At 50.4% G+C, this 16,754-nt stretch overlaps 1 protein-coding gene across 2 annotated transcripts in view; it reads right to left on the reverse strand.

The window, feature by feature from the left end:
* The window catches only part of LOC119962925 (PGAP2-interacting protein-like), a 154,330-nt gene that overhangs the window by 37,004 nt on the left and 100,572 nt on the right, over positions 1 to 16,754 (reverse strand). For both annotated transcript variants that reach the window (XM_038791202.1, XM_038791201.1), the window contains 3 exons: positions 12,966 to 13,045; positions 9,113 to 9,218; positions 6,919 to 7,054 (listed from right to left, as the gene is read on the reverse strand). In XM_038791202.1, the coding sequence (XP_038647130.1) occupies positions 6,919 to 7,054; positions 9,113 to 9,218; positions 12,966 to 13,045 (322 nt within the window). The remainder of the gene's footprint in view (positions 1 to 6,918; positions 7,055 to 9,112; positions 9,219 to 12,965; positions 13,046 to 16,754) is intronic.

Here is a 16,754-nt window from a genome sequence, read left to right on the forward strand (position 1 = left end):
TTACTCTATGAAGGCGTATTGGGGGTTTGAGTGGAGTAGGAGCACTCTTTCTATGAGTGGGTTAGTTTTGTGTGCTCTGACGTGCTTCCGGAGGAGTACCAGGCCCGGTGTATTCAACCATACAGGGAGCTAGTTACTGTTAACAGTTGGAGGGGGGGGGGGGGGGGGGGGGGGGGCGGGCGTTGATGCAGGGTTTATTGTATTTGGGTGTAATATTTTTGTTTTGTTTTGTAAAATGTTAAAATGCTAAAAATTTGAATAAAAATACTTTTCACAAAAAGAAAATAGCTGCACCTTTGTTCTGTCTTCCTTTGGATTAGTATTTCCTCATACCAGGCAGTGAATTGGCTCAGTTTTATTTTTATTGGCACAATATCCTTCCTAAAGTGTAGGGTTCAAAAATTCACATAATACTCCGACTGTGATCTAACTGCAACTTTCTATAGATTCATCATTATATTTTAAGTTTTATGTTCTGTACGTCTTTCCATAAAACCCAGTATTCCATCAGTTTTTAATGCCTTACCAACTTTCGCTACTGATTTTAATCTAATTAACCTGAACTTTCAAATCCTTCTGTTCCTCCATATCACCCAGCCTTACTTTGTTCGAAGTATTATTTTTTTTAAACCACAATGTACAATCAATAATAAATGGCTTGGAGACAGAGGTTGAGAGGCACCAAGAGAAACAGGGGGTGCAATTTAATGGAAAGGTTTCTAAGTGTGGTAGCGAGCGTTAACTGCTACGAGCTTCCCGGCGTTCGCCCCGGTGAGCCGTCACTGGTATCAAACATAAATTGGACCACTTAACAAGGCCCCACGGGCTGATACGGCAGGAGCATGTCCACCAGCTCTGTGTTAACATGGGAGAGCAGCACTTAAACCACACCTGCAGAGCGAACCCCACACAGCTCGTAGCCATGCTACCGAGGAGACCAGCCCCACGATTCGGGGATGCTGACCTGGCCAGATTGTTGGATGCTCGAGATCAGACGGGCTGCCCTGTTCCCCCGAGGGGCTCAGAGCATCAGCCACAGGGCAGCCAGTGCTGCCTGGAAGTGGCAACGGCATCAGCTCAGGGAGCATCACCAGGAGGACCGACACCCAGTGCAATAAGATCAAAGACCTCCACCGGACCGCACGGGTGGGTTGGCACAGGCCCCTGACACCAATCAACAACCCCCCCACCATGAGCATGAGCATGAGCTTGGGACCCTCCCCCCCCCAACCCAGCACCATATCGTGGCCCAGGCCACCCATCTCCAGCAGTGCCTCCCACACTGCCCCCAATTCCACCCCGCCCTGCAATGAATGTGTGTATGGCTCACAGTACCCCTGTGTTCCCGCAGGAGGAAGAACAAAGAACAAAGAAAACTACAGCACATGAACAGGCCCTTTGGCCGTCCAATCCTGCGCCGACCACGCTGTCCGTCTAAACTTAGCCATCCCTCCCACTGACCACATGTCCATTCTCCTGCAGGATCTCTATTCGATAGTGTAGGTCCATCCGTGTAGGCCCCCCCCCCGCCCCCGCCTCCCATGAGAACACCTCCGAGGAGACCACCATATTTGTGGTGCCGCTGTTAGCCCCACTCTCCACCAGCACAGATACAGACACCTTGGTGGGGGATAGGAGTGGGCAGGCTTCTGGGGCATATTCTGGTGAGCACCACATAGTTGCTGATGCACATCAGGTGGAGGCAGGAACGCCCTGGCGAGACACAGTGGGAGGTCTGCTGGATCCCAGGACCCAGCTGGGTCCCAGTCAGATGCTGAGCCTCTGTTTACCCGGAGCTGATGCAGTCGATAGGGTGCAACTGTGAGATTCAGAGGTGGATGTCAGCTGCACTCCAGGATTGGAGGAGTCCCAGAGGCTACAGGAGCAGGAGATGGTGCCGGCAATGCTTGGCACCGAGGCCAACACTGCTAGGGTGGCAGCCGCAGTGGAGAGCCTTGTGCATAACATCAGCAGCATGGGTGGTGGTATCAAACCCATAGCTCAGTCAGTGATAGCCATAGCTGCGCGCCTCAATGCCATGTCTCAGTTATTGGGGGATGTGTCCTAGTCCCGGGAGGTCACACCTCCTTACAGCACCCCCTCACCCTTACCAGGACCCCCCCCCCCTCACCCCCCAACCTCCCAGAGGCCCCTACTTACCCACCTCCAGAATTCTTTCATGGGCATGGTCCCCCCTCCGGCCCCGACCCTTGGTTGGCAGTGACATCTGGTGGCACTTGGCAGGTACCCACATTCCAGGGAAATGGCCAGGGGGCCACCCTATCCTGGCACTGACTGTACAGCCTGAGAGACCTACCGGCTGACATTCCACCTTGTCCACATTTCTGTGAACTAGTACAGAACAGTGCCCGGCTGGGGTCTCCTTGGGGAGGCCGGAAGATGCCGGGAGGCCAGTAGATCCGGGAAAGTAATTCTTAGTGTGTTTAAGACCAACTTAAGTAGCACAGCTTGTTCACATCCATTGTGGGCGGGATCCTGATCTCAACGTCCTCGCAAGTTCTGGGTGAATCCCGCAAAGCGTACTGGCTGCCGGGAGAGACGAGCTGATTACAGCGTGTATGTGTGGTAGGTGTGTGGTGGTCTCCACTCAATTTTCAGTGTCTTGGGAATTTGAAGCCTGAAACTTCATTTGTCAGCAACTATACCATTTTATGTTCTATCCCTATTTAGATGCACTCTACTTTCCACTTTCCCTAGACTGGGGAAAGCAGTGCTCCACATTCAGGTAGCTTACTTACCTTGGGAATTGAATTCATTTTATTTTAAGGCTGCATGGTTTCTTGCACAATCCTAAGTGAAAATGCTTCCTCTGGGACTATGAATATAATTTTGTGCTATTTGAAATCCTCAATAGAAAATTCAAATTGTATTTGACTTGTCGCACATTAAACTCAAAGATGTCAAGCTGGCCTTTAGGGAACCTTGGTGCGTTGTTGATCAGTCAGTGACAGCCATGGCTGAGTGCCTCGACAGCATGTCCCAGTCCCTGGGGAACGTGACTCAGTACCAGGTGGACCTTGATGAGGTGCTGCGGGGAATGTCCCAGTCTCAGCAGGGCATTGCGGAGACCCTCCAGAGCACGTCCTGGTCACTGGGAGTCTCATGGACATGTAGGTCCTGGATGACTCTTCGCCCCTCCCCGTCCACCTCATTCTCAGCGGGTTATCATCATCCCCTGCCCTCGACAGTGACCCACTGACAGTGCCAACACACTCCTATCACCCTGGAGTGCAATTATACAGACCCTGTCAGGTTGGGACAGGGTGGGGGGGTGAGAGACTGACAATCAGCGGTCCCCCATCCCGGGACCATCCATTCCCCCATTGCTCCCCCCCCTCAATTTCCCCATTGCTCCCCCTCCCGATTCTCCCATTGCACCCCTCTCCCCATTGCTCATTCCCCCATATTCCTCCAATACACTCTTCCTCCCCCCATCCCCCTTCCCCTGCCATCTGACACACCCTGCCCATGCAGCCCCGTCCGCAGCAGGCCCCTCCTCACTGCACCCCACACACTGTACCCCAGACACCCGCAAGTAACATTATCGGGACCGGTCACTGGTCCCCTCCCGGTGCATATGGCCACCCTCTGGTCGCTGAAACGTCCCCAGTGATGGGGCCCAGCCCCTGGGTTTGGATGTTGGCTGCTTGGTGCATGATGTTGCTTCCTGTAGTGTTCAGGCGTCAAGGTCCAATTTTGATCCTAGGCAATAACTCCCACATGCTGCATAGTGCCTACCCACGAGGATCCACTTGGGAGGTGTGAAGTCTTCACTTAACTATGATTCCAGTTCCCAATTAGCAATAGCTTGACTGTGTGGCCAAAAGCCTCTGCGATCAGTGGGATTTATGGGTGGTCGGAGGAGCTGCCAGGAATGGGAACACGTGACCCAGGGGTGGCATGGCGGACCCCCGGGCGCTGAGCAACCCCTCCTCCTTCCCCCACCCCCATCAAACCGAGGCCATGGGCGGCCACCCCCCCCATTCTGCAAATCCCCCACCCTTGGCGGCCCACCCCGGCCGAAGCTGCCGCCCCCCCCCCCCCCCCCCCCCCCCGGTGGGCTCATCCTCCGAGCACCAGGGCAGCAAGCTTGTGCCCCCGGGCCCAATGGTCAGGAGCGAAGATGGCTACTCACCTCCTCTGGACCCCGCAGCAACTCTTCCGCCAGCTTAATGGGCGTGATTCTCCGCCCCCCACGACGGGTCGGAGAATAGCGGGAGGGCCTTCCCGACATTTTTCCCGCCCTCCCGCTATTCTCCCCCCCCCCCCCCCCCCCCCCACCCCCCCCCCCCCGCCCAACTCCCGACACGAATCGCTGCCGCCGTTTTTTTACGGCCGGCACCGATTCACAGCTGATAGATGGGCCGAAGTCCCAGCCCTTTACGCTGTTTTTACGAACGGCAAACACACCTGGTCTGGCCGTTCGTAAAAACGGCGGGAACAACTCGCTTTTTATAACCATGGCACCGATTGGCACGGCAGTACCACGGCCGTGCCAAGGGTGCCATGGGCCCGCGATCGGTGGGCACCGATCGCGATCGGTGGGCACCGATCGGGTAGCGGCCCGATGCCCGCGCACTATTTCTCCTTCCGCCGCCCCGCAGTATCCATTCGCGGGGCGGCTGAGGGGCATCCCGGCCCGCGCATGCGCAGGTTTCGCGCAAATACGCGATGACGTCATCCGCGCATGCGCGGGTTGGAGTCTTCCAATCCGCGCATGCGCGGCTGACGTCATATGACGCGTCAGCCGGCGCTAACTCCGGCAAGCGGGCTTAACGGTGATGCCGGAGCTTACGGCGTCGGGCTGCTAGCCCCGACCGGGGACCAGAATCGGTTCCCGGTCGGGAAGGGGCGCGCTGGCGTCAAACCCGCCCGGGTTTGACGCCAGCCTTACGATTTCTCCCGTTTTGGGAGAATCGCGCCCAATGTTTTTAAAAAGGAGTACTAATTGGCACCCACGTAACCACTTGCTGGGGAGGCAGTTAAATCACGGGAGGCCATTAGATAGGGGGTAGCTCCTGTTTATTACATGGAGATTGGCTTTAAGTGGTGATTATTGGTTTCTCGCTGTGCTATGGCAGGATCCTGATTTCTGCAATGGGGTCGGGCCTGTTAGATCACAAACAGATCGGCACCAGGCACAGTTCTCAATTTTGGCCTCTCCTGTACCAGCCACGTCACATTCTCATTTAAGTGCAACGCGGCGATTAAATTGTACCCTCTGTGCTTTATCACTTTTTTTGTTTTTGTGGTAGTTAGTTTATTTTCATTATTGGAAAATAGTTTCGGAAACGCTAGTACAATGAACAATGGGGTGGCTGGGAAATTAAATTTGGAACTGATTAAGTAGCAATTTAATTATTTTTGATAATTCTGAGGTTTATAATAGCAAATTTTAGGAGCCGGCTTGACATGGGCATAGTTATGTTCACACTTTGACAGATCATTGCCTTGCTTGTCTTTACTGACATGGAGCACTTACATTCATTCATCAATCTAATAAATGTTAAAAAGTTTCCCTACTTCTGCTGGGGATCATAATGAATCCTGTCTGTATTGTGTAGCATAGTCTGCTTGAATATAATTATAGTTAGGGGGAATAATGACCCAGAATTTGCCTTGCTTGTTAAGATTTTTATTTATTTCTGTTTAGCTGAAAAATGTTTGCACTGTACATTGCTGGAAGTAAGAATTGATAACTAGACCACTGGGGAATTTGAGATCTTGATGAACGATGGAGTCAACACATCCGTCTGCTTAATCAATTAAATGTAAGGCAGGAGAAGGTAACAAAAAAGAACGGGGAGAGAAATGGGGTGAATGTGTGCTCAATTAAATACAAAATGAGAAATAAACAGAGGGGAAAATTATTGAATTAGGAGAGAGAGGAACAAGGGATAAAAAATAAAAAATAAAAATAAATTAAAATGTTATACAGTATTTTTAAAATCGTGGGGAACAATTTACCACCTGCTGAAATAAGTTTCCAAAGTTTTAACTTTCAGGGCCTCAGACGTTGAGTAACATGACAGGAATATAAATAATTAAATACCAGCCCTAACATTCTTGTCAAGTATTATTTGTTTTCAGCGTGCAAATGAAGTAATTCTTGAAACTCTTGTTGTTGATGGTGGCAAGATCCCATGTTTGTAAGGTTCTAACTGTCCAGCAATTTGTGCTGACTTGCAATTCATTGCATATTCCTCCTTCATCACAAATTGTTAGGTCTTTTTTTTTACACACTTCTGATAGCATGCAGATTTAACTCACGTTATTTTACCAACAAATGCTGGACCAATTATTGTAATTGCCTTTTAATCTCCGCAGAAAAAGTGGTCAATTCTATTCCACTCAGTATGACTGTTCACAGCTAAAGTGAAGATATTGCATCATTTGCTAAATTTAACAGTAATCCACCTTTTCCCTGTCAAAGTAAGCACTATTTTGGGGCAACTCGTTGGCGCTCTGGGTTAGCCCTGTTGTCTCATGACGCCGCGGTCCCAGGTTCGGTCCCGGCTCTGGTTTGCATATTCTCCCCATATTTGCGTGGGTTTCGCCCCCATAACCCAAAGATATGCAGCGTAGGTGGATTGGCCACGCTAAATTGCCCCTTAATTGGAAAAAATGAATTGGGTACTCTAAATTTATTTCTAAAAAATAAGCACCATTTTGACTGTAATGGTCATTGGTGATAATAATAGTCTGGGAAAATTCAGCAGTAATTCAAACTATTATCAAATCAAAATCTGAAAAGTAAGTAAAATACCAGTGGTACTAGATGAAAATCTACTCACTGCAACAGAAGCCTGGGATCACTCAATCATTTACCTCAATGTGAGATTATTAATTCAGATGCTAACTAGCGAATTGCGTATAGAGTTGTCAATGTAGACTTACCCCCAGGTGTGATCTTTCGTGCTTGGACCAAAATCCATGTAAAAACCTAATTTCTCTCCCAGCCACATGGTGAGATCGTTATTTCCCAGGTATGGCTTGGAGGCATCACTTTCCAAAATCGTGATTAAATCAGCACCTATCAATAGCAGAATGCAGTCCTTAGGGTTACAGGCTCTACTGTTCAAAACTGACAAATGGAACAACCTTGCAGGCAAAAAGGTACTAAAGTTTTCCTTAAATTGACTTTAAGGCAACCAAGTTTTCAAGTCAATGAATTTGGTTTCATTAAATGCCCATGTATAACTGTGTAACTCACTCATCAGACGTTAATATCACATGTTGTTAACACCATTTAAAGGTAGCCTCTTAAAACATGGCAGGCCACTGTTGCAGAAGATGACTGGTGGTGAGAGTAAGGGAATGTTGAAAGTATCCTTCGTTCAATAACCTCACAAGTTAAGCCTCCTAACTCACTGGGTGAAATTTAATGCCCCCCCCCCCCCCCCCCCCCACCAACCTTGGGTGGGAAGAGAGGCTCTGTAGAGCATGTCACTTTCTTGACTCTCCCCAATCAAGTCCAAGGCAAGATAGGTAAAGGACAGCCTTCCCACCCTTAGGCCAATTAACACCTTCAAGCATCCAAGTCAGGGGCAAACAGACCTTATTCTGTCATTACTACTACGCACCTATGGCAAGTGCTGCCTTGCAGGAAGAGTCCCCCTTCTGTCCCTCTGACTCCCCCAGCTCCTTTTCCGGACACTGCCTGACTGGTCTCAACACACACCTGTTCCTCAGGGCCTCCATGCCTGCTCCTTGTCCTGGGCCTTCTGCAGTGCCAGCAGTGGCCACTGCTCCTGGGGATGTTGCTGGATTTGAAGAGCTGTCAGCCTCTGATTGGCTGACAGCTCCTTGAGGTGAGATCTTCCTCCTTGAAGGCCTTGGGAATACCGATGGCAGGCAGGTAAGTGCTTGATTGGAATTTGATCCCATCAGATCTCTTCAGGAATAGCCATGGAGGGGTTGCTACTGGCTCTCTGGCCATGGGCAGGGCCACTGTTGCAGCCATTAAATTTAGCCCATTATCGCTCATCGTTCTCTGCTTAGCTCTCCACTGCCCATATGTTCTATGTTCTATAATAGTGTAGAGGGACTTTAGAAGGGTATCACAGGACGGTGCAACATCGTGGGCCGAAGGGCCTGTACTGCGCTGTAATGTTCTATAGCCCAGTAATCAAAACCCTCTCCTCAACCATTCTCTAATTCCTGCACCATACCACATCCTTCTATTACAGCACTCTGCTATTGCTACTGTCCTTACTCTCCTCACACTTCTGTAACTTTTCCACATACTGGCACACTATTCTAGCCTGATACACATCCTAAAAACATCTGACTACTCTAACAGTGACACACTCCCTGCTTTCTTGCAAGATAACAAGGAAGGGGAGACCGCAGAGGATGGACACTGTTCATGAATGTGCCGACACCACTGGAGGAACAATTTACTGGTGTGGGAAAATTAGGAATGTGACATCTGTAAAGGCTAGAATGAAGTCCTGTTGGGTTCCCTCCATACAGGTTTGATACACAGACAAACCTGTTTTAGTAGATCTCAAGTTGAGTGGCAATAAGGACAGAACACAGAATTATAAAGAAACAATCCAATCAACCATGTAAATACATGCAGGTTTTTATGCTCCATTCAAACCTCCTCCCATCTTTCCCAACTAATTCTATCAGTTTAATCATGCATTCTCTTCTTCCTCATATCCTTATCTTGGTTCCCCTTTAATGCTCCTGTACTATTCAGCTCAACTACTCCCTTTGGTAGCGAGTTCCATATTCTCTGAGTAAAGATGTTTCTTTTGAATTCCCTGATTGATTTTGCGGTGACTATCTTATCATAGAATCATAAAATTGACAGTGAAGAAGGAGACCTGGCCAGTAGTGGGGGTTAACCAATTAGTGGCAATTAACTGGCCACTTGGCATCAGTTTGGACATGCCCCTGGGATCTTATCTGGGTGGGCAAAGCCTGCCAGTTAGGTGCCTGGAGGCAGACTCTTGGCTGCAAAGTGAGGCCCAGGTTTGGTCTCAACTTCAAAAATATCTTCAAATTTCATAGGATTCCCCTCCCCCCTGTGTTTGTGTGTGTGAAATTATTAAGTGATTTTCTTCTGAAACAAAACACAAACCTGTCTGTTCAATAAGCTCAGCAGATCTTTCTAAACTTGGCCAGCCTTGATTGTCATATCCAAATCTGTACGACCATATCATGGCGGAAATATCTTTTTTTGCAGGCTGTTTAAAACAGGTAGAGGCAATGGGGAAGAAAATTAATTAAATACACGGAAATAAAATAGATCACAGCATGTAAGTCAAACTTTGAAGCTTCAAAATATTCTTCCAAAAGAAAATTGGCTTATATGTTCAGTATCAAACGTGAACTGTTTGTGTAGGTGGTCCCCATTTTTAAAATGTGAAAATAGACCATTGGAATTCAAATTAAATCAATTTATCATATTTTGTTTAATGAAATAATTCTACAAGGTTAGCTTGGAAAGCAACCATAATGTTTTAAATTCTTGTCTTTGGTTTCTGACATAAAGAGTTAATCGAATGCATCCTGAGTCACTTTGGCTGTGGCTTCACCGGATCCTACGCTAGATCAGATGTGCCACTTTTGGTTTCATAATCATCCCTCCACAAATCATCTTCCTCTCCATCCACTGAACTGGATATTCCACAACCATCTGAATGTTTGGTTGCTGGGCATATTGAAATTCTTGGACGTTTCATCCACGTTATCGATGTGACACAGTGAATGTGTGTGTTTTTGTTGCTGTCTGATGAAAAATGGCTGGAAACTGGTCATTTTGACATCAAGCTCTTTTGTTGTCTCTGAGCAATCATGGTCTTCTGCCAAAACACCAGACATATTTGTTCCATAGAGCCGTTACACCAACTATCTGTTGCTCTGAAATATTTACAGGAATCGGTTTGATTTTCCCGACTTAAGTGCACATTACGTTACATTTCGAGTGACAATCTAGCCATTCTCACACTTTTCGAAGACCCATTCCAATACATGCTTCTCAAGATCAGGTCAGTGACTGATCCCCGATCTCTTGATGCACCTGGTCTTGGACAGCTTCTTCACAGCAAATTCTTCTTCCGTCCAATCTTGCCCCAGTTTTTCTCGCCGCAACATAGTTTTTTGACAAGTTAGCAAATGTTCCGACTTTTAGCTTGAAACCAACTGATTTCTGTTCATCAATTGCCATGCATAGTCTGTGTAGGGGTGGGGGGGGGGGGCCTCCTTCACTGGCCTCCTGGATCCATTTGAGGGCCCGACTCAAGTTATAACCTCCCCCCCCCTCCCCCATTCAATTCATATACCTGTTTGAGCATTGAGGGAAGCTAGACGTTCCACACTGTTACTATGCTGTGGCAACACAAATGGTACTCCACAAACAGGATGCTGTTGTCAAGTCAAAAATACATTCTATCACACAAATGAGTAATGTGGTATGTGAATTTCAGTGCTAGTGTAATGCCAGGTGTGCAGGCCATATGTTCCAACAACTGGAATATTGTATCAAACAGCACGTCCCTTTGGCTGTTCGCAACAGGCAAAGTGCAGACCATACCCAACCAGCACCTGCTTTCAAAACTCAAAACTGTGCAACATTAGATGTGATTCTGCAATTGGACACCACTTGCTAAATAATCTTGATTGTGCTAAGAATTATACTAAAAAACAATTTAAGATTATCAATCGGGCTCGCAGTGCAGCTCACTTATGCATGCTAGAAGCTACATATTGTCATGGATTTGCCTGGCAACAGCAGAGGAACAAAGGTATAATTTGCTGGACGATCATAAGCCAGAGGGGCAGTTAACACTAGTAGTCTCAGAAAACAGACAAGCCAGTTTCCAGCCACCAAGCCTGAAGGCCACAGCTAACAGTCTTGAATTCTTAGAGTCAAGGCAGTACAGAAAACCTTTAGAAAGGCTGTTTAAATATCTTTGCTGGACCAGGAAAAGATATTTTCCAGACTTGAGTATCATCCCTCTGTTGTATGGTAACCAAAGCTGGTTATTTAATTTGGATGTTGCTTGGGGCACAAGGGAAGTCTTACGGAGTTCAGGTAGCGCAGATATATTTTGAAATAAGGGGTACGTTCCATATAAATTGCATGTGCTTAGTAATTCATGTACCATAATTGTCTGAGAGTAGAGTTGTCCTGTTCGTGTGTATTTGTCTTTTCTTTATTTTAATAAATAGTCTTTAACAATTGTTACACATTAACTGGGCTGATATTCTCAATGGGGTTTCACGTGCCTCCTCACACCAAAACAAAACAAAACTGTACACCCCCACGAACTGGCATTCCTAGTTTGGATATTGTTGAATCCGCGGAAGGCAGAACTCATAGACGGAAGTAGAAATTACAGAACAAGGTTTATTTTGATACATAAGAACATAAGAACTAGGAGCAGGAGTAGGCCATCTGGCCCCTCGAGCCTGCTCCCCCATTCAATGAGATCATGGCTGATCTTTTGTGAACTCAGCTCCACTTTCCGGCCCGAACACCATAACCCTTAATCCCTTTATTCTTCAAAAAACTATCTATCTTTACCTTAAAAACATTTATTGAAGGAGCCTCAACTGCTTCACTGGGCAGGGAATTCCATAGATTCACAACCCTTTGGGTGAAGAAGTTCCTCCTAAACTCAGTCCTAAATCTACTTCCCCTTATTTTGAGGCTATGTCCCCTAGTTCTGCTGTCACCCGCCAGTGGAAACAACCTGCCCGCATCTATCCTATCTATCCCCTTCATAATTTTAAATGTTTCTATAAGATCCCCCCTCATCCTTTTAAATTCCAATGAGTACAGTCCCAGTCTACTCAACCTCTCCTCATAATCCAACCTTACAATACTCCTCCACTCCCCTCAGGGTCTCATTTCCTGACCTGCAGCTAGGCCAGCATTTTATACAACTGGGCTCTCCTTGTAAAAGTGAAACTCCACCTCTTGAAGGGGAAGGCCGGCCTGTCTTAAAGGGGAAGTTCATATTCCGGGGAGGTCATTGGAAATTGTATAGTCCTGATCCCGGGACCTCCATTGGGGTTATAACAGACACCCTCACAGATAACAGCAGATAAAAGTCCTGTCCTTTGCAGACAGAAGGTGCATGTCCACACATTGTACCTAAACAAAAGCTTGGGGGACAGCCATTCCCAGGATCATTCCCCAAGGCAATGTCTTGACCAGAGTTGGTCTGCCCAGTTTGAATTTGAAAAATGGTTTGGCAGTTAACTGTTCCCTGGTGCATTGTCCATGGCAATATTTTTATCAATCTGCCCACTTACCAACCAATGTGCACTCTCTTCTCATACAGTATATACTTATGTTCCCTTTATTATTAATGTTCTTGCAAACTGCCCTGGTGAGTGAAAGACAAAAAGCTTTGACAGCATTTCTCTTCTTTCAGCAATATTCAAGTTCTGTACTACCAAACAGCAATGTGGAACTTGCTACTACAGGGATTGGCTAAGGCAAATACATTTAAGGGAAGGTCAGATACGCTTATAGGAGGTCCTGTGGTGTAGGAATCCTTCTGCTACACTTATGGCCTGTAGTAAGAGCAGGAATGTTTCCTGGTCAGCATTAATCTTGTGCTCACTGCAGCGCATCAGCCTCCCCACATTAAGACGCCACGCGCATTTTCCTCGGCTTCGAGTGAATACCAGAAAGAGATGAGGGAGGAGGGATTTGAGTGTGATGCTGATAAAATGAGATGAGGAAGCATGGTTGGAGGAGTAGGACACAAATGCCAACATGGACTGGTAGAGCTGAATTACCCGTTTCTGTGCTGTACGTTTTATGTAATTCTATTAAGTATAACCATAAATGGGGTAATTTCCATAAGGAGTTTTGGTTTTCGAGATCACTTGCCTGTTCTTGTAAAAATTCTGAAGTGATACACAGTACATTCTTAACCTTTGTATAATGCTAGGAAAATGTAGACTAGGATACTCACCTGATTGAGTAATTTCTCCTGATATAACTTAAATCGATGTACTAATCCTAACAGGCCCAAACCGACAAGTAGCCAAAGCACTAAATAGTGTACAGTTTGAAAGAAAAAAATAGTTTCAGATTAACAATGGGGAGTTTTAATTTTAACAGTGTGTAATAAAAGCAAAATACTGTAAACTTCACAAAGTCTCTTTGAAAGTGACTGAAATAGACAACATTCAGACATTCAAGTTGTTAGTTTAGTATCATTTTGAATTTTTACAATAAATTATATAACAGGATTTCTGGAAACACAAAAAGGTTATATAATTTTATGAAGTTTTACAACACCAGATTAAAGTTTAACAGGTTTATTTGGAATCACTAGCTTTCGGAGCACTGCTCCTTCATCACTCACCTGAGGAAGGAGCTGCGCTCCGAAAGCTAGTGATTCCAACTATCCAGGGATAGATGGTATTTATCCCAGAGTGTTGGAAGATAACAGAGAAAAGCTCTGTAAATAACTGACATTTATTATGAGGGAAACAGTTCATTGGGAGGTAACAAAAGATTGAACATAGGCCATGCAATGGCCATATTCAAAACAGGTAACAAAATAGACACAGGCAACGACTGACCAATTAGTCATTCTTCAATTCCAAGGACTCAATTATCAGGAGTAAATGTGATAATCATCTGTAAAATAACAACTTCACAACTGCATGAAGGAGGGCACCCTGCCTCACCAACCTTTGTGACTTGTTTGAGGAAGTGACAACTCAAGTAGACTGTGCTAAGACCTTTGACAGTGTTGCTCAACTTCCATAGGGTTTTGATAAAGTTCCACATGAAAGATGACTAAATTAACAATTGTGAAAATTCAGGGGCATGGATAAGAAATTGGTGAGGGGTAGGAAACATGTACGTATTGAAGGAATTACGTCAGTGTGGAGGATGTATTGAGTGGGATGGCTCAGAGCTCAGTGTTCGGAAAATTATCTAATTTTCTGGATTCAGAAACTCAGGGCAAATACATAGCATTTGCAGATGATACAGAGATGCCACCAATCAGTTTGGCTGGCAGCACCCTGAGGCATGACTGCACCTCAAGGATGGGGTGGAAGTTCCACCTCAGCCAATTAATGCTCCTTGGAGCATCAATTGGCTGTGGGACAGCCAATATTGGCAGCATTGCATTTCCCGCAGACTCTTTGGATGGTGGGACTGAAAACCCTGCCATCCATTAAATTCTGTTGCCTGTGTAATATTGTCCTCATAAAATAGTAAAGATATAGAGGCTTTAGACAGGGCACACTGTAAATACATCTTAATAATAATTTTTATTGGTGTCACAAGTAGACTTACATTAACACTGCAATGAAGTTATTGTGAAAAGCCCCTAGTCTGCACACTCTGGGCGGGATTCTCCGACCCCACGCAGGGTCGGAGAATTGGCGGGAAGCGGCGTCATTTCCGCTCCCGCAGGTTTCGTAATTCTCCCGCCGGAAAAAAACCGGCGTTGTGCAAATCCCGTCGGCGGCCTGTGAAAACAGCTGGCGCCGGCGGGATTTCATTTTATTTGCCGGATGGGCCGAAGTCCCGCCGACGTGGCCACGGGTCACGTCGGCGCAAATCAGAGTTGGTTTAAAACGGCGTCAACCATTGATGATGGCTGACGCCGTTCAGTGTCGGGGGTGGGTTGCGGCCATCGGGGGGGGGGGGGGGGTGGGGTGGGTTGCGGCCATCAGGGGGGGGGGGGGTGGGTTGCGGCCATCAGGGGGGGGGGGGTTGCGGCCATCAGGGGGGGGGGGGGTGAGTTGCGGCCATCAGGGGGGGGGGGTGGGTTGCGGCCATGGGGGGGGGGTGGGTTGCGGCCATCGGGGGAGTGGGTTGCGGCCATCGGGGGGGTTGCGGCCATCGGGGGGGGGGGGGGGGGGGGGTGGGTTGCGGCCATCGGGGGGTTGCGTTGCGGCCATCGGGGGGGTTGCGTTGCGGCCATCGGGGGGTTGCGTTGCGGCCATCGGGGGGTTGCGTTGCGGCCATCGGGGGGGTTGCGGCCATCGGAGGGGGGGGTGGGTTGCGGCCATCGGGGGGTTGCGGCCATCGGGGGGGTGGGTTGCGGCCATCGGGGGGGTGGGTTGCGGCCATGGGGGGGGGGGGGTGGGTTGCGGCATCGGGGGGGTGGGTTGCGGCCATCGGGGGGGTGGGTTGCGGCCATGGGGGGGGGGGGGGTGGGTTGCGGCATCGGGGGGGTTTGGGGGCAGCGGCGGGCAGAGAGGGGGGGGCGACGGATGCCCGGGGCCAACGCCCCCCCCCCTCTGTACGCCGCTGCCCCCTACCCTCACCACCCCTACCTCCCTCCAACGCCCCTACCCCCCTCCCCACCACCCCTACCCCCCTCCAACGCCGCCCCCCATCTCTCGCAACGCCGCAACCGCCCCCCCCCTCAACGCCGGGTTCCCCCCCCCCTCAACGCCGGGTCCCCCCCCCCCCCAACGCCGGGTCCCCCCCCCCCCCAACGCCGGGTTCCCCCCCCCCTCAACGCCGGGTTCCCCCCCCCCCCAACGCCCGGTTCCCCCCCCCCTCCTCAACGCCGGGTTCCCCCCCCCCCTCAACGCCGGGTTCCCCCCCCCCTCAACGCCGGGTCCCCCCCCCCTCAACGCCGGGTCCCCCCCCCCCCCAACGCCGGGTTCCCCCCCCCCTCAACGCCGGGTTCCCCCCCCCCTCAACGCCGGGTTCCCCCCCCCCCCCTCAACGCCGGGTTCCCCCCCCCCCCCTCCTCAACGCCGGGTTCCCCCCCCCCCCTCCTCAACGCCGCAACCCCCCACCCTCAACGCCGCAACCCACACCCCGTCCCCCTCCCTCTGAAGGCCGGTACCCACACCCCCCCCCCTCTCCTCCTCCCCCCCTTCCTTCCTCCTCCCCCCCTTCCTTCCTCCTCCCCCCTTCCTTCCTCCTCCCCCCTCCTCCCCCCCTTCCTTCCTCCTCCCCCCTCCTCCCCCCCTTCCTTCCTCCTCCCCCCCTTCCTTCCTCCGTTAGTGGGGGGGGGGGGTGGGTGCGGCGTTGGAGTGGGGTAGGGGTGGTGAAGGGGGTAGGGGTGGTGAGGGGAGGGGGTTGGGGTAGGGGCAGCGGCGTGCAGAGGAGGGGGGCGACGGATGCCCGGGGCCAATGCACCGTCGCCCCCCCTCTGCACGCAGCTGCCCCTACCCCACCCCCCTCCCTTCACCACCCCTACCCCCTTCACCACCCCTACCCCCCTCCAACGCCGCACCCCCACACACCCACTAACGCCGCACCCCCCCCCCCCCACTAACAGAGGAAGGAGGAGAGAGGGGGGGAGGAGGAGAGAGGGGGGGGGGGGGAGGAGAGAGGGGGGGGGAGGAGAGAGGGGGGGGAGGAGGAGAGAGGGGGGGGGTGTGGGTACCGGCCTTCAGAGGGAGGGGGACGGGGTGTGGGTACCGGCATTGGGGGGGGGGGTACCGGCATTGAGGGGGGGGACCCGGCGTTGAGGGGGGGGGGGACCCGGCGTTGAGGGGGGGGGGACCCGGCGTTGAGGGGGGGGGGACCCGGCGTTGAGGGGGGGGGACCCGGCGTTGAGGGGGGGGGGACCCGGCGTTGAGGGGGGGGGGGACCCGGCGTTGAGGGGGGGGGGGACCCGGCGTTGAGGGGGGGGGGGGACCCGGCGTTGAGGGGGGGGGGGGGCGGCGTTGCGGGGGGGGGGGGGCGGCGTTGAGGGGGGGGGGGCCCGGCGGTGAGGGGGGGGGGAGACCCGGCGTTGGAGGGGGGTAGGGGTGGTGGGGAGGGGGGTAGG

This window comes from Scyliorhinus canicula, chromosome 3 (genome assembly GCF_902713615.1).
Source record: "Scyliorhinus canicula chromosome 3, sScyCan1.1, whole genome shotgun sequence".
NCBI classification, from domain to species: domain Eukaryota; kingdom Metazoa; phylum Chordata; class Chondrichthyes; order Carcharhiniformes; family Scyliorhinidae; genus Scyliorhinus; species Scyliorhinus canicula.